Source organism: Strix uralensis, chromosome 4 (genome assembly GCF_047716275.1).
Source record: "Strix uralensis isolate ZFMK-TIS-50842 chromosome 4, bStrUra1, whole genome shotgun sequence".
Classification (NCBI taxonomy): Eukaryota; Metazoa; Chordata; class Aves; order Strigiformes; family Strigidae; genus Strix; species Strix uralensis.
This window is the reverse complement of record NC_133975.1, coordinates 67,516,325-67,543,648: the sequence shown is the minus strand read 5'-3', so window position 1 is coordinate 67,543,648 and position 27,324 is coordinate 67,516,325. Positions and strand designations below refer to the sequence as shown.

Here is a 27,324-nt window from a genome sequence, read left to right as displayed (position 1 = left end):
GCGGTGTGACGTCACGGGGGGTTGCGGCGGGAAGTTTCGAACGCGGGAAGGGAGCGCTGCGGTCGCCATGATCCTGCGTGCCCGCCCGGGACAGGTGGGTAGGGCCGGGGTGTCTGCTCGGCCCCTCAGCCGGAGTCGACAGCCCCTGTGGGAGTTGTGGGGGGGAGTGGTGGCGGGGGCCCCTGGGGGGTGAGTTTCCGCGCCGGGGCACGCCCGCTGGAACTCGGCGAAGCCCCCGGGGGGGGCTTGGATCAAACGCCGCTGTGCTGAAGGGAATTTTTGTGGTTGATGGGATAAAAAGGACTTGCTGGGCTGTGTGGAGAAAGGGCATTTAGCGTATTTGTATGAGTGTGTGCTGGCAGCGTTCTTCTTCATCCCTGTTCCCAGGGTGCACCGTATTGAGGTATAGTAAGTGTTCGTATTCATCCAGTGGCTTTTAATAGCTATAGGAGTCATTCTGTGTCCTTTCAGGGTGTCCATTTCCAAGGTTTTGCACCTTACTAAATACCTGGGGACTGCCAAAAAGGTGACAGCCGTCAGAAGCAGCGTGAATCTTTCTCCCTTCTTAATTTAAACTGTTCATCGTTAGCCTAAAGCATGAGAGGAGCTGCCCATCTTAACTTGTCTCTTGCGATCGTTTTCATTGCAGTGCTGTTAACGGATTGAATTAAGGTCACAGGTGCAGCGCTCCAGACACGGATGCAAATCGCAGTGTTGATCTAATACTATAAGGCAGTAAGTCACAGCTTCTAGAGATGAGTTGCTTTTATAATGATTTGTACCTGGTTTCATCATCAAAGGCTATTTTAAAAGTTATTGTGATCTACCTTGAAATATGTAAAGGAGCTTGACTTCATGGGTAACTGGTTTTGAGAGTCAGTTATCATTAACATGAATTAAGCATGCATGACCAAGTCTAGAATCAATAAATTTGCAGCAAAATAATTCTGTTAATAGCTTCTATGGTATTTTTTTTTCTGTGAGTAAACCTGTTTAGGATAATTTATTAATTCTGAATAGTGCTATGATCACTGGAGTTTTCAGAGTTGCCAGGTATTAGTTTAAATGAATTAATTCCACTGAAAGTTAGAAAATACATTGGCATCTGTAAAAAAAAAAGCCACTTTTTACCAGTATTTCTATTAGATTATTTTTAATATATGTAAATATAGCACATCAGCAGCTATACCCCACTGTTTTGACGTTGTCTTGTATCTAGCTCTCTTCTTTTGAGGGAGGAGAAAAAAAAAAAGTGAACTGGCATCTATTTTTTTTGCCAATACATTTCCTTCACAACTCTGGTGGATTCTTGTCTCTCAGGCTGTATGAAGATGTGAATATTTGTGAAATAAACTGTTGGACGACTATTTTGCCAAACCAATGGCTTCTCAGGAATTTACTGTAAGTGATTTTTAACACTGTGTACAATGAAGTAGAAATAAATTAAAATACACTGTAGGTGCAGTATTTATTTAAGCATTTTCTTACTTATTATTTCAACATTTTGTGTGTTTATAACAGGTATTATACACTCACCAAAAAATGAAAAAATCTAAAACGTGGCAAGATGGAATTCTGAGGATTAGAACTGGTGGAAATAAGGTGAACAACTCAAATTTAATACCGTTGGATTTAATATCCTCTGCTACTGATGGATTGTCAGTGGCAATCAGCTGATCTGTGAAATAAAATTAGTTATTTAAAATTCTGTTTTTTCATTGCAGGCTATCTTGTTTGATGATAAAGGACAATGTTTGGAGAGTATTTTTATAAAATCTGAGGTATATTTTGTTTGGAGTTTTTCTTAATTTTTATGCTTGATTTTGGGAAGCATTTCAAACTTGTGTTTGGTAACTAAGGTAGTACTTTTTCTTACTGAGGATATGAAAATCTGCTGCATTGCAAATAATTGAAAGCAAAACCAGCTTCTATTTATTGATAAGTCTTATTGGTTTTTTTGGAACCAATGTAAAGGTTTTATGGAATTTTATTCCTTTTGGGTAAAAGCAATGTATCACAGTGATATATTAAATAAACATAACTGGAAGCTAAGTGCTAATGCCTTCTAGTATATGTATTTTTTAATCTAAATATTTATATGGCAGCTGTGATAAACTGGGTGTAAATTTCTGAAATCTTTACATACAAGTGTTTAGAAGACTATGTTTATTTAAAAGTCTGTTACTGTTTCTTATATAGCACTATTATATACACACTGCTGCTTTCTCTTTTCTAGGTGAATGCTGGAGATAATTTAGAAAGTGAACGATATTTGATAACAGTTGAAGCAGTAAAAGTGAATGAAAAATCTTTTGAAGATCAGCCAAGGAAAGCAGAAACTCCATCAGTGGATAAAAATGGTGTAAAACCTGGTGTTCTGCCTCCAAGACATCTGTCTGTCGGTTTGAAAAGGAAGTTTACAGTATGTCTTAATTTCAAAAGTTATGTGTAGTGTTAACATGCACTTTCAAACACAAAGGGCACATCTTTTAATGAATGGTAAATATATAGATAATGTCTTCCTGGTTGTTTGGAACTGTAAGCCAGAACGTGTTACCCGTAGCTATTTTTTCCAGAGTTTACAAATCTGATTTAGCAGGATTGCTATTGCTAAGGCTACAGTGAAAATCACAAGGGTTTGAGATTAGTTCTATACTCCTGTGGAATTACGTGCTACTTGATCAGAATAAATTTTATGGAGTGTGCCCTATTTTCAATATTTGATTACAAAATGTGATGTTGATTTCTGAATAGAATGAATTTAAAATTTCTCTCCCAGGGTTTCCAAGGGCCACGCCAAGTTGAAAAGAAAATATCAACCATGGAAGATGGAGAAAAAACAACAATATTGCCTTTATCTAAGCAGTGTCAGGGTACTTTTCCATCCAAGTTCTATATTACCTCTCCATTATTTTCTATGGTTTGTAAGAAGGATACAGAAACAAATCTATCTGCAGACTTGCACGAAGATTCATGTACAGATGATGATAGAGAGCACATGTCTCTCTCCTCACTGCTTTCAGCTCCGTTTCTTGACAGATGTGAGGAGACAGAGAAGCAAAACTGTGATCAGTCCACTGTGAAGCCAGAATCTTCTATAAATACTTGGCATGCCAAATCTAGTAATCAGGCAGCTGGTCACGGGGCAGTGTCACACAACATCAGGAGCACAGCACAGATAATAGCTCTTCTGAACTCTAAACCAACACAAGGGTGCAGAGAGCAAACAACATCTGAAGTCACAGAATGTCCTTCCAGGTTTCAGGCATCAGAAAACCCAGACAGTTTGTATAATCAAAAAAGCACAATCCTACCTGCTTTTTCAGGCAATCCTGCCAGAAGACTCGTACAAAATACTCAGCACCTGCCTTTTATGAAGGGAACTGTAAATGATACAAAGGAATGGAATGCTGGAATGCTTCTAAATTCAGCTGAACAACCTTGTGATAAAGAAGACACAGGACATAGACATGACAAAAAGGCAAGTAATTTAAGTCAAGACTTACAAGATCCCTGCAATACAAATAGTTGCTTCCTACCTGAATCCACCATAAGTAGAATGAGTGATAGTCAGTTTGTCCCATCCTCAGGTGACATTTCATGTTCAGCACGTCCAATCACCTTTGAAAACAATCTCTCCAGATACAGGGAGCATTCAATGAGTAATGGTCTTAAGGAGAATTCATCTGTGAAGTTGCAAAGTGAGCCAAGACAAAACTCAGAAAGAGTGCCTCGTGACCTGGAGCTCTCTGTGGATGCAACATTGACTAAAAATGGAATTGTAAAGGAAAAATTAAGTATGCATGGCAAAGACTATGGTACAGATGAACAGGTGATGAAAGTTAACTTTAATCTAATGGAGGCTTTTGATTTTAATGATACAGGCAATGAAGACCTGTGTGAAAGAGATGTGAATAAGCTCACTGAAGGAGACACGCTTTCACAAGTGCTTTGTCCAGACTGCTTAAAGGGGGAAGATGTAGCACAAAATGCTGCGTTAAGGCTTCATTCTTGCTGTGAAGTAGTGACACACAGTAAAACCAAAGAAGTCAAATGTTCAGCATTTGACAGAGAGGACAATGGAAATGACTGCACCGGGGTTATACCACCTCAGCTTTGTGACCACAATGTCGGAGATACAGGGAGAATTGCAGAAGACTCTGCAAACCAGACCAGAATTGAAGTGGAACTTTTGGGTGATGGGTGCAGTGTAAAAGAGATTAATGAAAGCCAGTTAAGTATTCCAGCCACAAACAATAAGAAAGATCTTGATGGCTGTGCAGTGCATACCATTAATGGCACGTCACGGATAAAAAGCAGGCACTCTGATCTTCTACCTGGTGACACAAATGTTAATGAATGTGGCCATAAAACCAATATGTTTGAGAAAACTGAAAGTATGTCATGTATTTCTACCAGCAGAATAATTTCTGCAATGAATGAAAGGACCAAAGAAGGTGTTATACAGCTTGGATGCAGGAAATCCCCAGATGTTGATTTAGAACACTTTTGGGGTACTAAGCGTGATGACGTTAAACCAGGTAGTCCTTTGCTGGCTTTGTCACAAAAATTGGATCCTAGCTATGACTCACTCCAATATATTGCAGAAGACCATCAAAAGGTATTTGGCATTTCACATGAGGAAGATTCTCTCATTTCCAGAAGTTCTATCTATCCTTTAGGAAAAGGCCCTTCGTCTCCAGAGGAAACAGCAATAGGTGAAACTGCATTGGAAAATGTAGAGACCATAAATGCCTTTCATGAAGCCTGCAAAGGTGAAGGAATAGGAATGGATTTCCTGAAATGCACGGCAATGGCTAACAATTCATCAGATCTTCCTGATTTGGCAAACAATATTGCTCTTCTGAGAGCTTTGACTCAACATAGCACAGCATTAGAAAGCTTACAAAAGACGGTGGAAAATAATAGCATATTATATGAACCAGTGACTTCTAAAGAGATATTTGAACCCCTTGCGAAAGATGAAGGTTAGGTCAGCTTCTATTTTAAAGTGAATTCTGTATCACTGTACCTATTTGACTTCTGTACCCTAACCTCTCCCACTGCACAATTCGTATTCAGAAATCATGCTTCTGGAGTTACCTGTTACGAAGCTTCCCTCATGCAATTTTTAATGTTTAAAGCAACAATATGGGTTCCAAGTCTGTGTCTTTGTTTTAGTTTAGTTAGATCCTAACTGTGCAATTCTGTGCATGGGTAAGGTTTGCAAGCCCAGTAAATATTCAGATGTTTTCATGCAGAAAGAATACTGTTAACTAACTTATTATGCTTTTCCATCTCTTGTAGCGATAAAGCAGTTTACAGAAATATCTTACTCAGAAAGTACACAGGCATCTTCCTGTTCATACTTAGATTCTTCTGGCCTTATGGTAACCAATTTTTGACTATGTATATCTATCTGTACGAGATAAAGTCATTTTCCACCAGGCTTCTTGAACAAAATTCCTGGTTTATGACACCACAGAGGCTGAGCTAGAAATTGCTTAGAGGCATCAACCAAGAATCTGATAGTAAACAGAAGATGTCCTCTTGCACACCCTATTGCCAATAAATGTTCAGGAGGCCTAATGCATGACAAGAAACTTAACTAAATATTACAATTTGCATTAAGTTGAGTATCACATTAGTATGTCTAGTACTTCTCCTTTCCTACCCCATCTTCTTTTACCCTCTATTTTTATTTCTCTTTCACTACCTTTTTGAATGCATGACTTTCCTGGGAATTTTGGCACTTGGATTGAAATATACTGGCAAATCTGTTTGTGCCTGATGCTTCACATTGATTTTTTTCTTTAATGCTGTTAATGGTCTTTTTCTTTCAATCCATCCAAAGTGAAAGAAAGATACCAGATTAAATTATTCTCTTTTTTGTGTCTCATTTGAAAAGCAAACAGAGTTTCTTATCCTATTGTGGATTGTTCTGGCTTCCAAATAAAAAGGCGGTAATTTAAAATGCTTTTTCTTTATAAATACAAGAGATTTCTTAGCTTAACTTTTCATATTAAATGGTTATTAAATTGTTAGACTAATTAGATGCTTTTATTTGCAGCCCAACTGTGTGGACAATTTATTAAAAAAAACTGAGGCATGTACTCTACCAATAGCAGTAGTCCAGAGGGACTCTAGGACATCTGATTGCCAACCCAAGGTACAATTTCTGTGGAACTGAAGTATAATGAATAGTGTTTCTTACGTTTCGATTCAATGGTTTACTATTTGCAATATATTACAAGAAGTCCTAATAAATATTTAACCGGTCTTATAATGGGCTTCTCACCACTTTTTAGTACTTCTGTCTGTGTGAAGTTTTCCACTGAGAGTTTTAAACTCAAATTTTACAATACAAAACCAAAACTAAATGTACTACATCAGAATATAGATTTTCTGTTGACAGAGATTTGTGCAAAAACTTTATGGCTGCTGAGCTGCAGGAGTGCAAGAGAAAGAAAGAGAAAAGCATAGATTTTCTCTTCTGCAGTTTCCAACAGTTTATTTTGGTTGTGTGTATGAAAAGTACCTTTATTGATTGTAGTTAGTTCCAGAACAGTACTTATTTTCAGTTAATGGTAATTCCAATATATCGTGTAGCCTGTTGCGTTTCAAGGGCACCAAGTAAAGGGATCAGCAGCTAGTGAGATAATGTTGAGAGCTCCTCACTTGCAGCTAGGATGGCTGCAGTATCCAGATAATATGGAGTTTGCAGCTGAGAGATTCTTGTCACCCCTGTTTTCAAGCCATTATGACCTTTCTGACTTCAGACAGGTAAAATGTTTTTTTCAAAGTTATTCTTACTAACCTTAGTGCAAGAAAGCATTCTGTAAATGTAGGATAAAAGAGTTCATTTTTAGAATACAATCATATCAAAATCACCAAGAACTGAACATAGTGCTTTGTGTTTAAAACTTTGCAGTTGGACAATTATTTTTACTCACCTTTGTCATAGGACTATGTATTTGCAAGATGTAACATTTTTTCTTCCCTCTGATCTGTTTTCCTTTGAAAAATGTACATGGTCATAATGTGTGATATTAAACAGATATTTTTTTCCAGAGAAAAGTGTTAGAGAGCTTTTTCAGTGATTGTTTCCTGGTGGTAGTAGTATAACATTCACCTCAACTGGATGTGAAATTTGGTATTATGACTGTTAGAGAGTTCCAAAGCAGGAGTTGAAACTTTCTTTATTGGATTCTGATTCTGTTCCTCCTGGATGCAAAGAAACATGACATGCAACGTTAATTAAAATATTTATTTTTTTCTAATGCAGTATATATTTCAGTATTTAAAGTAGTGGAAGAAAATTGATTTTTCATTTTTTACTTTCAGACTGTGCTAGAGATATGAAAAATTATATATAGAAATAAGATTCACACAAAGACAGTATTTATTTAGAGGTTAAACATTTTAATTTCTAACAAGTTTTTACTTATACTTTTTTTTGGTAAAGTCTCCAGGTTCAAGAAGTCATCATGAGGATGATATCAGCTTTATCAGAGAAGAGAATTTTCAAGAGAAGTCGAACATTGTTAAAGAATCGAGAACAGATCAGTCCCGTAAGTGAAACTAAAAGTAGAATGGAAGCAATTGGCCTTAGAACAATTATTCTGAATGACTGCTGTCCTTTGTGTGTCTTTCCTAGCATTGGTATTGAATGTGTATTCTGAATTTCCACCATGGACAATGTCAGACTCACCTTCTTGTTCTGATTTGAGACAAATCCAGAGGACTTCATGGGAACCTGACAAGGTGTGAACTTACTGTCTCTTCTAGATCACTTTGGCTTTATTCCCTGTGTGTTCATGGTAGCAATTTCTTTTTTGAAACTGTTTTATCTCAACTCTGAGAGATGTTTCAATTGTTGACAATGATGGAGAGAGAGAATAGTGACAAAAGAGCTATAATCAAGGGTTTTTTCTAGTCATTCACTTTACATGTTAACTCGTCACCTGTAGGTGATTTCATCAGTAGAACTGACTTCCTCACTTGATCCAGACTCTACAATTTCTCCAGCTTCAGGAAGTGGGGAAACTATTGGAGACATCCAGGAGCCCCTGATACACAGGATCTTGCCAAGTGAACCAGAACTTTCAGAATTTTTTTTCAGTAAGAAATTATAGTTTATAATTGCACTTTATAATATTTTTTTGCTAGAGAATCTTTGAGGATTTTTGAAGCACAGTGAGTTGCACTATAAAAGACAGTTACCCTGGGTGCTGAAATACAGTGAGATATGTCTGGGTAACTACAGAGTTTGATTTGTTTGTCACTCATTTTTCATAGGGGGTTGTGTTACTTTTTTAAGCACAATTTTAAACAATGTTTTCCAAATCAGCTGAATTGTCTTTGAATTCTATGCCTCCCCCCCTACCAATTATATTCTCCTGAAAGAGACTTCGGTAGAGTGATTTAATTTTATAAAGAAAAATCAGCTTCTAGTTTGGGGACAAAAAAAGGCTGTAAGCTAAGTTTCTAATTTATATTAATGTTTTCATTTATTTTCTTTCGGTTTTCTTCCCTATTCAGCTGTCCTCTGACCCACTTCCATTTGACACCTATCAATGGCTGTCATTTGTTATTGATAGTGAATTTAGTCAAAAGGGTGCTTGTGGTACTAGAAGCCTACTTATCTAAGTGGTTAATATTAATTTACACAGTTCTGTGGGTGATGTTTTTGGAAAAAGGAGCAAATGTTAAGCTGGCTGTTTCCCAGTTGACAGCCCTCACTGACCTACCAAGAATAGCAGATTAATGACCTCCAAAACACAATGATGTTTAAATAATTTTTACCAAACATTTTCTTTTATACAAGTAGAGGCCTACAGAAATGTGTTCTGAATATAGGAATTTAAGTATTAAAGGAATGGCAGTTGAAATCACTCATGTCATGTGGAAATTTAGTGTGGTACTGCACAGACATGATACAAAGAACTTGCCAATTAGAAGACAGGATGTAAAAGGAAAAGCTTTGAACTCTTTCTTATTTTTTTTTTACATCTGAAGTTAATGTGCTGTCTGTAAGTGCTACAAGTTGCTTGTAAGATGTATTTGCCCTACAGCATGGGAGAAATCCAGCTATCCAGAGGAATGCAACCTCTCAAAATTCAAACCCACAATTAAAACACGAACTCCATTTGTCACTCTTCCTGGCACTGAGAAGATTTCTGACACAATTTATCCAACTGACAGCGAGGAGGTCCAGCAATCTTTCGGCTCTTCAGCAGTCCATTTAGGCAACAAGTCAGCAGTATTTCCTATTAGTGCTTCTAGCCCTGAGGACAGAAATTATGAAACCTCTGTGTTTGGAGAGTATATGGAAGATAGAGAAAGGGAATCCGTACAACCAGTGTTCCCTAATGTGACTTCACAATATAGACAAAGCAAGTGGCTAAAATATCAAAACAGTGCTCAGTGTGACTTGATAACTCAAAACAGCGATGATGGGGAGGTGACTGATGACATCTGTGCTGAGAAGGTCCTTGGAATGCTGTGGGGTGACACAGGAGAGAGCAGTGCTGTGAATAAAAGTGCTCCTGGCTTTGCATCTCTGCTGACTGCAGAGAGCATGCTTGGTAATTGCTGTGCAAATACCAGCAACGGAGATTTGATTTCAGAGAGGAAGTTACTTTCTCTGCACTTAAGTCAGACACCTTTGGCTGAAGCAACACAAAAGGTGTTAAGTCATCTGAGCTGCCACACTGTAATAGGAGACGGCCAGGTGTGTAACTGTTCAAGCAAATACAGTTATAAGTGACAGAAACACATTTTTCTGAACAAAGTAACTGCATTTATCTGATTTCCTGCAAGATATTATCAGTATGATTGGATGAAATGTTTCTACATAGGTAGTAACACAAGAGTCTCAGCTACAGAATAGCAGCTGCTAATGTATTTTTTTAAGTGCTGTGACTAATCCTTTGTAAAGGTAATTCCTTGGCACACACAGTGCCATCTTTAGATTTTTAATCTGAATGTTGATGGCAGGAAGATGAAATAAAAGCTGTTGGGCTGTTTTTTCATCTATAATTGGTAAAAACGTGTTTTCAAGGCATGTTTTTCGCAATTGTGAAATCGGCATCATTTTAATGAACACCCATATCTTGCTTCAAAGCATAGTCTCAGTCTCTGATTTTAATTTTTTTTATATTTCTTCAGTTACAATTGTGGAAAAGTAATTTATGGCATTGAATAAGCACCTAAAAAACTAGCACAGCTGTTTGTGGCCAGTAGACTGTCTTAAACAAATGGAGTAAATAGGAAAAAACCTCAAACCCACCACAAGTCAAGTTTTAAAAGTTGTCAAATTACTGCGTTTGAGAGTTAATGAAAATGCATCAGAAGAAAAATGGAAAACTCTAACAAACTTAGTATGCTGTGTCTTCTAGTTCTTTAAAACTGTTTGTACAGTAAAATATTAATGTGGAATAGAGGTGTGGAAATAACTAGTATTTTTCACTTATAGACTGGTATACACAATGTGTGTATTTATATATTATCAATATATATTGGATTTTTAAAAGCTTATGAAAAGAGTTATCATTATGATGCTCACTGCAGTGTAGGTAGATGGAAGAAGCTCCTCAGGACTAGCTGGGGTGGCAGGCACAGGGGTAGCTTGTGGTACGCATGCTTTCCCCAAAGCGCTCTAGTCTCATTCTTCCTTCCCATGCCTTATACTGCTTTTGCTAGAGTTTCATCCAATGGATTTATTTCTGTGCAGAAATTCTGTTAAAAATGGGGTTTGTGTGTTCCTTCCCCATGTCTAGGGCTGAAAACATCCTGAATTACATAATTTACTGTAAGGCTTTTAAAAGTATTATCTGTGTTATTACAAATGCAGGCTGTTTGTCAAGGGGCAAATTTTAACTTCCTGGTACATCCTAAATGGCAGTCCAAGCTCTATGCTGTAGTTCCAGCTGTACTTAATTTTACTCCTGTTGGCAGTCCTATCGAATACATGCTCCTGTACTTACAGTTAACAAAAGTCTGCAAACGTTTGTGGTGAAGGAGATTTGTATTTTGCTTTTAGAAGACTGACTCTTCATTCATATTCTTCATGCTGAAACTTCTGGTTGCAGCATGTGAGGTCCTGAAATATTTCTATTTAGTTGTACTTATTAATGAGAGTACAATATATAAAAGCAAAAAAGGAGTAACAGAAGAAAAATGCATAAGTTTTGGCATATCTGTACAGCAGCCATTTATCAAAATTTGTCTCATTCAGAGTTTTGCAAGTTTTGATGGTTTATTTTTCTGTTTTTTAGGACATAATGATTTCTGAGTTGTCCTTTCCTAATGTGGATAAAGTAAAATATGCTAATCTTCCTAAAAGAAAGATTTCCATACCAACTGTGTTTCAGTCTCATGTTCACTACAAACAGATTTTTAAAGCTGCTCTGACAGGTATGTCTAACGCTATGTAAAATGCCGTCATTTTTAAACAGTGTATTTCTGAAGCTTCACAAAGCAGGATGAGAGGGAGAGAGATCATCAACATTATCTGTTGGAACAACTATGTGTGTTTGGTTTTGGATATATATATACTGAAATATATTCAGTTTATACCCAAAATTGCAAAGACAAACCAAAAGAGCAATGCATTTCTGGTTCAACTATGTAACCTTGTGCCTGCTTACCAGTGTTTACATTCCTACCTAAGCTTTTTTATTATTTCAACGGTTATTTAGTGTTTGGACTGTTTGGAGTCACATACTTAAATGTGATTTGAATGAAAGTAAGGCAGTTAGAACAAATTAATTGCATGTGCAATATGTGAATTTTGCAGGTCACATGGTGTCTTTTAGGACTCAGATTAAATATTTTGATTTAGATTTGGGATTGAAAGTTTCAAATGAAAAAGTATTTTGTCTGAATCTTGTGTACTTGTGTAACCATTTTAAGGCTGTGCTAATTACTCTTTTATTCTCCTGTCTATGTCAAGAGCAATTAAACATAATGCTATTTGAGTTGTCACAAAGATTACACAATGCTCTTTCAAAAGTGGATGTATCGTTTTACACTTCATTGAAAGATGGGCAAAGTGAGAGCAAAGAAAGCTGCGTTCCACTCTGCAATCACATGCATCCTGCTAAGCTTGTTACAGTTAAGAAAGAAGGTCAAAACAAGGTGCTGTTTATTCTTTGTTTGTTTAGTTTGGGGTGTTTGTTTGGTATATAGTCTGTATTGTGTGAACAATAACAGGGCAATTCTGTGTGATGTACAATTGCAGGTTAAAGTGATGTGTTATAGAGATGGCTCTTAAGATCAGTTTAGTATCCCCTAGCTTCCAGAATTGCTGATGTAATAGTTTTCTCCATACACAAACAGCTTTTTATAGGTAAAGACCTGAATTTGTAATTTTCTAGGTTATGTGGGATTTCTCTAAGGTATGATTACACACACTGGCTTCAGAAGCTGAGAGTTCTGGGAACACACTTGTGTTTTTCAGTCAAACACAGTGAAAACACAGGTGTTTATCTGATTTATTTCTGTAGTAGCAAGTACTGGTCCATTGCTTTACTTTTCTTTTTTTGCTTGGTTGTTTTAATGTGCTAATGGTCTGTCTTTTTTTTTTCCCTCTCCATTTTTTTTCTTTGCCCCACCCATCCCCCTCTTCCTAGGGTCGTTTGTTCTATACCTGTGATGCCCCAAAAGCTGAGCAGTGTTCATTTTTCAAGTGGATAGAAGATGTGAACCCTGCACAGATGAAATTGAGACCTAGTGTAGTGCTTCATGATATAAAAAGTATTGGGACATACCTCAGAAGTCAAAAGATTTCTCTCTATGAGGGATGCCAGCTTTTGGTGAGGTATTCTGAAACACTATGCAGTTTTCACAAGTGCTATGTGAATTGCAGGATTTATAAATATTCCAGCAGCTCTGGATTTCAGTAGTGTTTAACAGACACTTTCACTAACTGTTTAAAGAGACTACAGTTCTGTGTAGAAATGTAAAAGCCAAATTAGTGAAGGAAGAATATTCACAGCAATGTCATTTCAGGTCGGCACTCTTTTCAGAAAGAATCAAAATTGCTTACAGCAATTTGATCAGTTGCTTAATGAAATCCTTTGATTGTTGCATTTGGATTACTGTTCGTTTAATCTTTCATAAGAGAATTTGATTTATTCTGTTAGTGATTCTAGTTTTAATGTTAGAAGTTGTATCGAAGGCTAGTCTGTGCTGCCTAACTGTAGGGGAAACGATTATGGCTAAATATGAGAGAAGTATTTTGTTGTCAAGATAAATGTATTTAAAACTTGGTAATGCAAGATGAACAACCACCATGATCTGTGCTGTGTAATTTGGTCCAATCTGTGGAGCTTTCTTATTTTTGGCGGTGAATCCAAAATGTGCCAATTGTTTACATACTTTTTCTTAAAATGACAATTTAACAGGAAAGCTTTTGAAATTCAGACAAAGCGGTGTAGTAAGTTCAAGAACTTGATGAATACACCTGCCAGATTTGATGGTGATTCCAAAACCAAATTATACCTCAAATTAAGCAGAAAGGAGCATTATTCACTCTATAGCAAAGGTAAGAAAATCTCAAGCATCAGAAGAATTGTCCATGTCATGTGCCTTTTTAAAGCTTTAATTTCTAATCTGAAGAAAAAAACTGAATCCTATTTTTAAACTCCTGACAATCCTGATAATTCTCACTCTAGAAGGGCAACCAAGTATCTCATTAATTTGTCTTTTCTTGTAAATGTTCAGCTGCCTTAGAAAATATAAATTCTATGTCCTTGGGTTTGGAGTGTATTAAATCTGTGAATTGTGTAGTTTCAGGACAGCCCAGTATTCAAATAGATATTTAAGAAAAATTTGATGTAAAAATTGCTGTTTCAGTAGTTGTTGCATATCTCTTCCAAATTAGCAAAATGTCACAAAGTTGGAGGCCATTCCGTGATTCGACTCAGGTAGTCTCAATAGTTCATTTAACTTCAATAATTTTTGAATTGATACCCATATCTTCATAATTTGTTCACTTTGCTGTTGAAAATCATACAAAGAAAATTAGGCGGAAACAAATGTGTTTGTGCACACTTTATGTACAGACTGAAATGTTCTACAAATCAGGGGTTTGTAACTTCAAATCTTGAAGCTCTACATGGGCAAAACTTTTATTTGTGTATGATAATTTTCCATCACTTTTGTTATAGGCAAATATATATGCACCATTATTGCTCCTAACTTTGAAATCTCCCTTGCTGTGCTCTGCAAGACCTGGTATAGGAGTAGTGTAGTAAGTTTCAGTCGCTTCAGGTGTGACAGACTTTGAAAGGGAAGGGAAAATATATGTTTATTTCAGTACCTGTTATTCTTTGGCAAAAGTGTGGTTACCTGGATTTGTAGTATACTTCAGTGATTTGTTCCAAATACTCTTAAAATCAATAAGACTTCAGCTTGGTCAGAAGTCAAATGCTGCTAAGTGCACCAGGAGAGAATTTTACAGTTACTATCAATTTCAGACAGTAAGTACTAGAAGAATTGCAGAGTATTTATTTGTTCTTCTAGAAGTGAACTAATTATTTAGGACTTTATCATACCCTCTACTTACACGTTAGCGGTGGTTTAATTTGCAGCATAGTAAATGCTGAGCTATTTTGTCCAACTTTATTTTCTTTAAAAGACAGCAGTAGAAGAAGCTTATGAGAACTCTGTATTTTTTTGACAGATGATATTTGGGTTGTTTCGAAGACTCTGATCTTTGATCCCCTTGATACTTTCATTGCAAGTAGTGCTTTCTTTGGACCATCCTCCAACAATGAAGTAGAATTACTACCACTGAAAGGCTACTGTCCCTCAAACTGGCAATCAAATAGTGAGTTCTACACCAAATAATTAAAAATTGTGGGAAACAACTACTGGGGGAAGAACCTGGACAGCAATGAAGGATGAGATCAGAATTTCTCAAATCTAATACACAATTTTATACACAGTATTTTTTTTCACTTGTATCTTTGAATATGTAATTTGAACACAGTACTTAATGCGATTAAACCTGCAAAGTAGCTGGTAAGAAATTCTAAATAGGTGATGAAGAAATGAGGATAAAATAAATAATGTAATACAGAATGCACATTGACTGTCAGAGTGTAGGTAACGGGAATATGTTGTTACTATCCTTGAAAAACAAACAAATGGAAACCCCAAACAACTTTCTATGGAAAATTTATATAAAAAGCCACATGTTAAATCTGTGATTTGGCTGTCCTGATGTTCTTTTCTGTATCTTTGTTGCTACTGTCTAGAATGACTAAAAAATTAGTGTTTTGGAATTCAAGAAGAATGCATCTGTCTAGTTTTAGTTATTTTCATCATTGTATTTTTAAAAGAAAATATTACTGAACCTAGCACTGATAGTTTTTAATGATGTGCTGACCTTTTCATCTTTTAGCAAGCTGTTCTGAACTAAGTTGCAGCCATCCTTCTTTTTGGTTTTAACATTTTTGTTTGAGGTATTGTAATATTTTTGTTATTGGTGTTTTGGAAACAGTAAGGTTAGTGGGCCTTAAGTGCACAGAGGAACAGCATAGGTGTGCTATAAATGTCACAGAAAAGTGATGAATGAGCTGCCAACCGTTGCAAAAGTTGCTTATTTTTTGCTGTTGAATTGAGCTAAAGTTTTGGGTCATTTTGGGTTTTTTGTAAAAGAAAGATGTAATATAAAATAATGCATTATGTAGTCATTCTGAAGCTAGTAGTAATATACCTCTGCTTACTTTCTTTTAATGCAATAGGAAAATTGTGTCCTTGATCATGAAAGGCTTTATTCATAGCACTTGCAGGACAGGATCTCTCGAGCAGTCAGGGTCTGGAAGAGTTAATATGTAGCTTTTCAGTCTTAATGCTGTTGAATCATGGCATTTTATTTTTTCTTAGGAAATCTTTGGTTCTAACTCTCTTTGTGATCATAAATACAGATTATTTCATAATTCTATAACCGTTACAAAACTAAAACCTGAAGTTGTATGAAAATACAGCTTTAATGTTTCACTGTTGGCAGTGATAAACAGCAGCAAAATAGAGGCATGTGGGTTACTAAACGTATTAGAAACCTGTTATTTAGGCAATCCCTGAGCCCCAGAACCTTAGGAAACTGGCAGTGAATTTGGAAAAATATAATTGAATGTTTGTTCTGTTCTTATACTCTCCCCTAGGCATCTACTTTTATAGACTTTGGAAATAGGCTAGATGGAACTAGAGTCTGACCCACTGGAGGAGTTATGTTCCTCTCTTGTCTTTTTTAAGAAAACCTCTGCTTAACTATTGTGATACAGATGGTTTACTTACAAAATTCGCCTCCTAAATTCCAAAGCTTTCTAAATATCTCGAGTATTTCTAAAATAAGTATGGATTTTCATCTAAGCAAAGATTCCTGATGTTGGAATCACAAATACTTCAAAATAAAGCACCTTGAAAAGAAGGGCTAATAGGTCTCTCCTCATCTTATAATAGTCAGTCAGACATGGTAATTGGGTTAACTTGGTTTCTGTTAAAGGCTAGTTACTCTTCTGGCATTTTGTAATTCATTTATCTAGCTGATTTGAAATTTTAGCTAATTTCATTTTTTCCTAATTTTATTTTTCTGTGGCCTTTTCAGTGTTTGTTCATGCCTTGCTGGTTTGTAATGCTAGTGGTGAGCTTACATCCTTAAGAAATATGGAGGAGCACTTCAATCCATCTACGTTACCACTAATACCATATCTACTAAGAATGTAAGTTACTGTTTCAGTGATACTGTGAGCATACAGTATGTCAATAGGTACAGAAATAATATCCCAACAAAAGTACCATTAAGTTTGCCCTATTAAAAAGTGGATGAGGAAAACTAAAATCAGAACAACAGTGCAAGGAATGAACTGTTGACGATGCAATTTTCATTTATGTGGAAATGAAAATACATTGGTTGCTTAACTCTAACTTGATTGTAAGGTGTTTTTTTTTTTTCTTAAAACTTACCTGCAACCCATGTTTTACAACCTAGAGATTAATATCGAGCATTATTATGACCATTAAACTGATAGTACAGTCACTGACTGATCTGTATTAAGTTAATGTCTATGTTTCACAGGGGTTCAGTGGAACTGTTTTTCCTTCCCAATTTTTAGAATCACTTGGCAAAACATAAAAATCAACTATTTTCTTGGAGAATCAGAGCAATATAGGGATATTTCCAAGACTGCTTATGATTCACTGTATAAAACAAGTAATGAAACGAATCCCTGCTACCTCTGACTACGTTCTTCTACCACTCTTAAGTTTGTCAGTCTCGCAGCCTTGGAGTAAGTCAGATTGAAAGCGTTAACATACAGCAAGAATGGTAAAACCCAAAAACCTGTTTCATATGATCCAGCTTTCACCTGGGGAAGTAGTAAGGGGCAGGAACATACAGCTCAGGTCTATGGCAGGGTGCAGCAACTTTTAATTATGTCAGCTGTTAATCATAAGGCCTCAGCATTTCAATGTCAAGTGAGTAAGAATATAAGAACCATGAGGTACAAATGATACATATGCAGTATTCTATCACAACTGTTGACCATTGTATTTTTCTTAGGAATTTTGATTCTGAAAATGCTACGAATAGAGTCAACAAGAGAAAATTTATTCCACCTGCCATCAGCCTGAAACACACAATGATGTATGGACCTGTCAGCACTGAAGTGGCAATGGGACTAGCTAAAAAGATGATCCAAACGTTCTCATTGAACCCAGATCAAGCTACATCACTGATTCAGATCGCTCAGATGATGACTTCCTGTGAAAATACCAAATCAGTGAAAGAACATCAGATCTTCCCTATCACAATCATACGTGGTATATAGCAAATAATTGTGAAATTTGCTGCTATTGTATCTTTGCAAAAATGGTAATTAATACGTAATGCCAGTGTTAGTGAAATATCCCAAAGTTCTCTCAGTGATGAAACAGTAGGCTTGTTTCCTTTAATCATATATTTACAATTCCAGTCAGAAAGGGAGATTCTTATGTCTAGGTAAATGTTGACTTATTTTAAATACAGTGCAAAAGATGAGCTTGAATAAACTGCCTCTATGTATGGAATATAGTTTTAAACTCTATTGTAATGCTGCTGTCCTCACCTACTTCATGTGTTTCCTGAAAATTCTTTCCTTGGATGAGGCCCCTCTGATAATGACCTTGACATTGTAACATCCATTCTATCAGCACAGAGCTTTTGATCCTTGACTTTGCATTCTCCCTTTGGCAGGATTTTACATTAAGTATAGATTTCTTTCCTAGCAAGATGTATACACAAAATCAGAGTTATCTAGTGTCTTCAGCTTATTTCTGTTTGTATTAAAAACTTTGTCATGTATCAGCTTTGCTAAATTATCATATAAAATTTTTTCTATTACACATTATTCCTTGCTGCTTTATACTTCCCTCTATCTTTGTTTTATCCCTTTTCAACATGTACAAAAAGGCTAGTAACATCTTGGCTCAAAGATTTCTCTTTTTTTTTTTAAAATCAGGATTGAAAAGCAGTTACCATAAACCTGTTAAAGTAAATACGCTGACAATAATGATGCTCTTAGTACAGATACCACAGACTTAAATTGCCTGAGTTTTTGTTAAGATTAGTTAGTCTAGTTAAAATTATTAGTCATTCCAAAATAATCATCTCTCAAATTCCTTATTCTGTATATGAGGACATGGTATGAGGGATGTGCATGCAGGTACTTGCATTTCTATTATTTTAATGTACTGATGACTCTCCTCAGCAAGTAATGCATGTATTCAACCAGAAAATTTAGGAAAAATACCTTAGCTTCCTTTCTGTAGTTTTTGTAAACTTACTGCAGGCAGTAAATGCAAAGTGTAAGGCAACAGGTGGCCCCTGGATACCTGGAGCTGCTGAAGCAAACGTGAGGTTTTTACAGGAATCAAAGCACAATATTTCACAAGATAAACTTAAGTTATAACAGTTGATTAGAACTGTACTCTCTAGAAAGTTTTCACTTGTAACTTTGGTGTTTTCTCCCAAAATACCAGGTGTTTTTGGAGCAGGAAAGAGCTATCTGCTGTCTGTTGTGATCTTGTTCCTAGTACAGCTCTTTGAGAGCAGTGAAGCTACGGAGGGCCCAAGGCCAGCTCCGTGGAAACTTCTGATTGCTTCTTCCACTAACATTGCTGTTGACAGGATACTGCTGGGGTAGGTTACTGAGATTAGTACAGACTAGTGTTCCAAAAACAATAATGCACGTATATGGTAAAGATAATTTTGCTGATATTTCCAGTGTAACACTTAAAAAAGATTGTATTCTTTCTTTAGAAAGTTTTAGAGCACAGAGGCTTTAATTTGATACCCTTGCTCCTTTGCACAGTATGCATGTGCTAAAGGACTGTAAGGCTAGCTGTGCAGATTTACATGAGACTAATATTGGGCTCTGCTTTCATCAAATTTACTATTAAAATTCATCAGGACAGAAAGTAGTATTGGTCAGGAATCTCTAGGAAGTAGCAGCAGGGGCAAGGGAAGGAAGGATGGAGAGAGGGAGAGGCAGAGAGAGTCAGACTTGGGAAGCTTCAGCATGAAGCTAACAAAATAAAACTCATGGTTTGGAAGGATAAAGGAAGGAAGAGAAAGCACAAATGGAAGACTGTTTATGAGAAGAGAATCATAAAGGCATTAAGTGTTTTTGAGACAAATCATGATGAGGTAGTTTACTTCCATTTATTAAATTGTGGCCTGAGTTACTTTATCCGATAATCACAGAAGTTTGTGTTCTTCGGTGTTCTGATGTGTCCATTAGCCTTTTTAGAACCACTTTGAAATGTTTCAGAATTTCTTTTTACATTTTTGTAACATGTGTCATCTCTTTTTCTTTGAAGTCTACTTGATCTTGGATTTGAGGATTTTATCAGAGTGGGAAGTATTAGGAAAATCACCAAAGCAATTCTTCCCTACAGGTAAGAATCTTAATCTCTGAGGGATCTGAAGCGATTCTAAGATTCATGTTAGTATGCATGCTGTAAAATTACTATTTTGAAGTAATTCAACATGTGATTGTGATACACCTATCTCAGGGTTCCCCCCCTGCACAGCAGAGAAATTTTACCTTGATTTGGGAATGTCACTTGTTGCTGAATAGAGCTAATGCTTTTAAATGGGAAGTAGTAGAGGGCAACAAAATAATGCTGGTAACGGATTTGGGAGTTTACACAAGGAGAAAAGTAAACCAGACAGACTTGAAATAGATTTGTACTGCTGTAGTGGTAAGAACTAGGGGGAAGTAATTATAAATTTAATATTCAGAGAATTAATGGTAACAACTCATGAATTCTGTACTACTTACCCAAGTTATCTTTGCTATAGTGTTCTGGGGTTTGTCCTTTAACTACTTAAAAGTAAGAAATCTGCATAGTACTTCCAACACAATTTGAGAGAACAAAATAAAGTTCAAGATGAATAAAGATTAAATTTCTTTGGTGTCAGTAGCATACCAAGGATATAAAATGGTATGAGAATGAAAAACATCTCCTTGGTTCTACTCCACTCTGAAATCAGCTGTGTACTTGGAGAAGTCATTTACTACATGTGTGTCTCTGGTTGGGTCTGAGCTGGTGGGATAAAGGTCTGTTTTAAAAGAGGTATTAGAGTAGTCTATCTCAGCTGGATTCAGGATTCGTGGGTACATTGTTGTAAAGTACTGTTATGTATACAGCATGATTGTTTTTCTATATTGGGTGTTCACCAAACACTGAAAGCACTGTTGTTTTCTGTCTCTTTGAAGCTTACATGCTGGCTCAGGAAATGAGAATGAGCAGTTAAAAGAGCTGCTTGCTCTAATGAAAGAAGATTTAACTCCAGTTGAAAAAATGTACGTAAGGAAGAGTATTGAGCAACATAAACTGGGGACAAATAAAACTATGCTGCAACAGGTACAGTCAAAGTGATGGGATGGGAAAGTAGGGATTCGCTGTGTCTTATCCACAAGGCCCAGCAAACGGAAACTGGGAATCCCCTCTCACACCTGCCAGGCTCCTAGTTTTGAAAAATAAAATGAATGTTGTTAGGACTAGGACAGGTTTGATTCCACAGGTATAGCTTAGTGTCTGACCTGTGTATGACTTCTCTGAGTTGAACCTGCAGTTCCTGTTTAGTGATTATTATGAGACAGAAACCCTTTCTGAACTTTATTGCGATCTGATTTAATATTATCAATCTTAGTTTACAAAGTGGGGAGAGAAAAATTTGTGAGCACAGCTAGTCTGCACTGTCACCTTGAAACTAAAATTTATGTAGTCATAAAGGTAAAAGATAGGACTGAGCTAAATCTATTCTAAGTAACATTTCATCTAATTATTACCTTTTAAGGTAATTTTTACTTTTTAAGATTACTACTTCCTGTAGAGAAATCTTCTCAATTTCTGCTCTTTCCAGTTACTTGCTTTTTCTCCTCAGTCTTAGGCTCGAAAAATCCAGCTTGTGGTAGAGCAATTGTAACCAAGTAGATCTGAGCACTTTGTTTCTTGTGCTTATTCCTAGTGGTCATTGCTGCCACTCTTGCTGCTGGGGCTCAGAAGGTTTTGGAGGATTGTGTAACCTGAATTCTCTCTGTACCAGACCAGATCTGGTCTTAAAATAGATGAATCTGTGAACGATTCTAACGTATAAGCACCCCAAGCGTAAGAAATGGTAACCTTGGATCCATCTCTGTGCATACACAGTGCCTTTTACTGGAAGTTAGAATACAATTTTTTGAGACCCAGTGAGTATGACACAGCATGCAGTAGAACTGCTAAAAATTAATTTAGGTGTATTCTACCGCCAAAGCTACAGTTATGTACTGCACAGAGATTAACTATTAAAAGATCTTAACTTTTTGTCTACCCATTTTCCCCTCACTAATAACAAAGGTAAAAGTGGTTGGAGTGACCTGTGCTGCCTGCCCATTCTCTTGTCTGAATACTCTTAAGTTTCCTGTCGTGATGCTGGATGAGTGCAGTCAGATGACTGAACCTGCTTCTCTCCTTCCTATTGCAAGGTACAGCCTTTCTTCTGTGTCTCAGCAGAGAAATAACTTTCGGTTAGCAGTGACACAACCTCAGATAACTGCCAAATTTGCACGTCTTTTTAAGAACATGAACTCCGAGGTCTCATCTTAGAAAGCAAGAAGAGTAATTTTAAATCGAGGCCTGCTCTTACGTGCCTTCTTTGAGTTACTGTGTTATTTTAACTGTGGAAAGAGGGTGATGGAGAAGGGAGCCTGATGGAAAGCCATCTGTGATATAGGAACACAGCACTCACTTTTGTTAGGAGTAGTTTGACATCCTTTTTCGAATTTTTTCTTACTTTTTAATGTTCTTATTTAGGTTTCAGTGTGAAAAGCTAGTCCTTGTTGGAGACCCTAAGCAATTACCGCCAACTATTCAAGGATCTGAGAGTGTTCATGAAACGGGATTGGAGCAGACTCTCTTTGACCGGCTTTGCTTAATGGTATGTACTGCTAACCACATCTTCAGAAAAGATGGAGGGTGAAATTTTAGGTCCACTGAAGTCACTAGAAGACTTTTGGTTTAGATGTCAGAGGATCGGTGTTTCAGCCTGGTTTTTAATCACATTCCATTCTAGTGCATTTATCTGTACGTGCTATTTTCAGAGTGTACGGAAATTTGTAAGCATAAGAAATGTAAAACAAGAATGGATATGAAAAACAATGACAGATTCTGCCTTCGATCTTTTTGTGCAGTTTTCAATCCAGGTAGAAGAATCAGGGGCTACAGTATTTGTTCAAACTTTTGTTGAAGTGAATGTATGAAGGTTAAAACAGCTTACTGCAGGAATTATTTTCACTTATTTGACCTAGCTAGCATTGCAAAATATTTATTAATTATTTTCCTAGTCACACTTTCTATATCGTAATTCTTTAGGGACATAAAACAATACTTCTTCGGACACAGTACCGATGTCACCCTGCTATTAGTGCCATAGCCAACGAGCTGTTCTACGAAGGAAATCTCATAGATGGTGTTTCCAAGAAAGATAGAAGTCCTTTATTGGATTGGCTTCCAACACTATGTTTTTATAGTGTTAATGGGGTAGAGCAAGTAAGTTTTGAAACATTTCTTATATAAAAAGTCAATATTGTAGTTCTTCCTCTATTCCATTTCTTTCTGCATTCTGCTGTTTGCGAGTGCTTGACTGGAAGTCTTCTTCCCTATTTCCAGATTGAAAGAGACAACAGCTTTTATAACATGGCAGAAGTTCATTTTACAGTCAAGCTCATCCAGTGTCTGGTTGCGAGTGGAATAGAAGCATCTGCAATTGGTGTGATTACTCTTTATAAATCACAGATGTGTAAGGTTTGTATAATGTATCATCAATAAAACAGTTTCCTTAAATGTATTTGTTTAGAATAAACATAGGCTCTATTTCAACTAAGAAGAGTCAACTATAAGTGAGAAACAAATGCTGGCTAAGTAAACTAGAGTTCACCATAATTCTCTTTCTTATTAAAAAAAAAAATGTGCTTTTTCCTCAGAAACTACTGAAAATATTTTAATTCAAACATATGATTTTAAAAAAATAAATCTTTCCATTTCTTTTCCTTCCACATGCACACTCATGAAATTGGCAAATTAAACAGTACGTAACTTTGATAAATTAATTAGGTGCTTGTTACAAACTGGTATGTGTGACAAGAACAGGTCCCAGAGGCACCTGCTTAGCACGGTTGGAGTTGTACCTCAGCCAGTCACGCAAGGCCTGACATGGGCTGCTGTGATTACTAAGCGAAAGCACTGGCTGCTGCACTGAACGCACCAGTGTTTTGTCAAACACAGGTTCATTGCGTAGTATGTTCCTGTGATGAGCTGAGGATTTACTGTCATTGCACTCTCTAGCTTCTTAGTTCGCATGTTGTGTAGACTCAGACTTGTTGAGTGTGTTTGCTCAAGACAAGTGATGGACTGTGAAGTAGCATAACTCATCCGTACTCATTTGTCTGCAGATTCAGAATTTGCTTAGTGGCATACACTCGGAGGCTTTTGAAGTTAAAGCTGTCCAGGTGTCCACTGTAGATGCATTCCAAGGAGCTGAGAAGGAGATCATTGTTTTGTCGTGTGTAAGAACAAGACAAATTGGGTTCATAGACTCGGAAAAGAGAATGAACGTTGCGCTAACGAGAGCAAAGAGGCATTTGTTAATTGTTGGAAATCTGGCCTGTTTAAGTAGGAACAGACTGTGGGGAAGAGTAATCCATCACTGCAAAGGTAATGTTTTGCTTTCCTGTATTTTTGAAATCATGCAGCTCATCTTTAATTAAACTGTGTATAATACACTTTATATATTATAATGTATATCTACAACATAATATATATGGTGTGCATACTATATAAAACAGTGTATTTATTACATATAAAATACAGTGTATCACAGGAAAATGCAAGTATTTGCAAGCGTGCAAGTTGCATGTTTGCAGTTTTATCTGCAAACTATTTTTATACTTGAAGGGTATTTGTTATCCAGTAATGGGACTTCTTTTTCTTCTTGTGATGCCATCAGATAGCTACATAGAGAGCACACTAGTGAGGGGAATTGAAACCTTTTGCTGCATTTCTAGTCCTTTCCCAGTTTGCTTTTATGTAGTAGACCCAGGCAGAAACAAGTTACAAACGAATTGTTCTATACAGCAGTATTTCTGAATGGATAGTAGCTAAATAATGGAAAGAAAAACGCATAGTGTCTTTCTGCTGCTAGGGCCTCGTTGGTTTTGGAAGATAAATTTTTTGCTGCTAGAAAAAAACCCAGTGCTATTGGAGATCAGCTAATTCTACCAAGTAATTCCCGATTGCTTTGTTTACAGGTCACTGTCATGTGTTTGTTTAGTGGACCACAGAGGGAAATAGTTTTTTACAGTTTTCACATACTTGCTGTGACGTTTATTGCCATTGAGTATCCTGCTTAAAAAAAAACCCAACTACTTATGGTGCCTGTCTCAACCCCTTGCAACTTTGCTGGAAGGTGTTTAAAATGCCTGAACAGCCTTAGTTTTGTGTATCTCTTTCCTCTCTGTGGTATGTACACTTTGGAAAGAGAGGTCAGAGTTTCTCCCTTCCTCGGCACTTGATCTAGTCCCCTTTGAAACGGGACAGTTCGTATCTCAAAAGCATTAGTTGCATTTCACCGTAAATTCTTCTGTGGTGATTTTTCTTTGAAGTAGAGAAGTGAGAGATTAAATGGGGTCCAAATCTCTAAAGTACATTCAATAAACTCTGGCTGAATCTGACTCCCCAGTATCCCTGAGGCTCCATTCTGGAGCAGCACATCCCCTTTTGGCGGGCGAAGGGCCTCACCTTTAGCAGATACTACAAAGGGAGTGCTCAGTCTCTAAAGCAACAGGTCACTGCAAGAATAGGTACCAAAAGAGTAATTATTTTATTTACCTACTTAGTTGACATCAAGGGAAGCATCTCGTTAGTGGTTGAACTCTGAAGAACAACAATTTTTAAAGTAGAAATCTTATAGCCATTTGATAGGCTTGGGAAAATAGATGTTCACATCAACACAGACTAATTACACGATGGATGCTGTAAAGCGAAATGCAATTATCCTGTTTATTGCTGCTTTTAGGATGGGAAAATGGATTACGACATGTAAGCCACTGTGAGCAGCAACTAAATGACATTCTTAAGTGTTATTTGGAGAAACGGAAGGAAAAGGAACAGAAGAAGAAAAAGGAAAAGTAAAATGTGTGCCTATTTTATGAAGAAAATATGAACTATGTCTATAAAAACTATCAGAATGACTGCAAATCTAATATTTTATTTAATGTGGGAAGTTTTTGCTTGTATCTCAGTGCAATACTACATTTTTGACCCCGTGTTTGTATGACTAAAAATAAATGAAGTGACTTTATCCGCTTGATAACTGAAATACTTTTATGCTTATAAAGTTCCTAATTTAGTGTTTCAGTATTCTTCTGATTAGATATGTACCTAACGTCATCTCTTAGAACAATTCTGTCATGTCGCATATTTATAAATCGGTCACATCTAGGAAGGAGCATGCCTAAAACAACTACAACGATAAATAAAACATAATTTCTTCAAAGAAATATTAAGTACCCTAGGTCTATTAAATTTTTGGACGTCAGCAAAACAAAGAACTATTGACCTGTAGCTGGGTTTTTTACAGGTTTTAGGATAAGATCACTCACCTGTGCTTCAAAGCTAGAAAAAGCTGAATGATTTCCATTGGGAAACAGAGTGCTGTTGTGTCAGAAACTCTGACAAGAAAACAAGTTCATTATCTTTACCATGGCAACGGTTTGTCTGTAGGCTGTCTCACAGGTGTATAGGGGAGGCTCAGCAATTAAAATATGGGGAGAAGAGGGCTAAGGTGGACATCGTAGAATTTCTAGATGCTACCACGCTCTTAAATATCTGGAGAAGACTGAGGCCCTCGGGAGAGCCTGCCATAGAGCAGGCATCCCAACAGCATGAAGTTACTAAAGTAAGCTTCTTTTTATGCAGCTTTGAAATAAATCGCCCAGCGAGGAGCTTGTTTCATTCAGTGATGCAGTTGTCCCTGGGAAGGATGTCGACACCTCCTCTGGTCTCGCTGTGAAGTGGGCTGGGAGCAGTCCTGCTGAGGGACAAGTTACATATCCTCTGGTGGAGTTTCTTTATCGTTTCTTCTAACTGTTTTGATGGTTCTTGGCTGAGGGAGAGGATAGTTTTGATCTTAGATGATAGTTGTTTCTGAGGAATTCTTTGGTACCTACGTTGGAAAAAAAAAAATCAGTTTCTGCTTAATTTCATACCTACTCTCCACAATGACTAACAGATGTGTAAAAACCCTAAACCACCTCACTGCTGGGTTTGGAAACAAAGGCAAAGTGTATTGTTTAGTATCTGCCTGAAACCCTATCTGCATTCTTAGCTGTCAATTTAAGATGTTTTTTTCAGGCTGTTGCCCATGTGCTTTTGCAGAGGTTGCCTTTGAAAAACAAAGCCTGTTGTTTTATTCTTGTACTTTATTAGACTGACCATAAAAAAAGAAAGTCAGCCAAGCATTAAGAGAAGTGACCAGCAGGTCGAGGGAGGGGATTCTCCCCCTCTGCTCCTGTGAGACCCCACCTGCAGTCCTGTGTCCAGCTCTGGGGCCTCCAACATAAGAAGGACATGGACCTGCTCAAGCGGGTCCAGAGGAGGCCACAAAGATGATCAGGGGCTGGAGCACCTCCCTTATGAGGACAGGCTGAGAGAGTTGGGGTTGTTCAGCCTGGAGAAGAGAAGGCTCCAGGGAGACCTTGGAGCGGCCATCCAGTACTTAAAGGGGGC

At 37.0% G+C, this 27,324-nt stretch overlaps 1 protein-coding gene across 1 annotated transcript; it reads left to right on the top strand.

Annotated features, from left to right (window-relative positions):
• The first annotated feature begins 65 nt into the window (after window positions 1-65).
• ZGRF1 (zinc finger GRF-type containing 1) lies at window positions 66-25,736 on the top strand. The gene is made up of 29 exons (XM_074865153.1): window positions 66-94; window positions 1,321-1,401; window positions 1,522-1,602; window positions 1,725-1,781; window positions 2,237-2,422; window positions 2,780-4,988; window positions 5,308-5,390; window positions 6,071-6,169; window positions 6,610-6,783; window positions 7,466-7,571; window positions 7,658-7,764; window positions 7,971-8,121; window positions 9,075-9,733; window positions 11,280-11,418; window positions 11,957-12,141; window positions 12,636-12,823; window positions 13,410-13,549; window positions 14,690-14,836; window positions 16,619-16,733; window positions 17,573-17,832; window positions 19,030-19,189; window positions 19,870-19,947; window positions 20,772-20,919; window positions 21,898-22,025; window positions 22,354-22,477; window positions 22,912-23,088; window positions 23,209-23,343; window positions 23,991-24,252; window positions 25,613-25,736. The coding sequence occupies exons 2-29, from the start codon at window positions 1,381-1,383 to the stop codon at window positions 25,726-25,728; spliced, it is 6,435 nt and encodes a 2,144-aa protein (XP_074721254.1). The 5' UTR covers window positions 66-94; window positions 1,321-1,380; the 3' UTR covers window positions 25,729-25,736.
• Window positions 25,737-27,324: the final 1,588 nt, after the last annotated feature.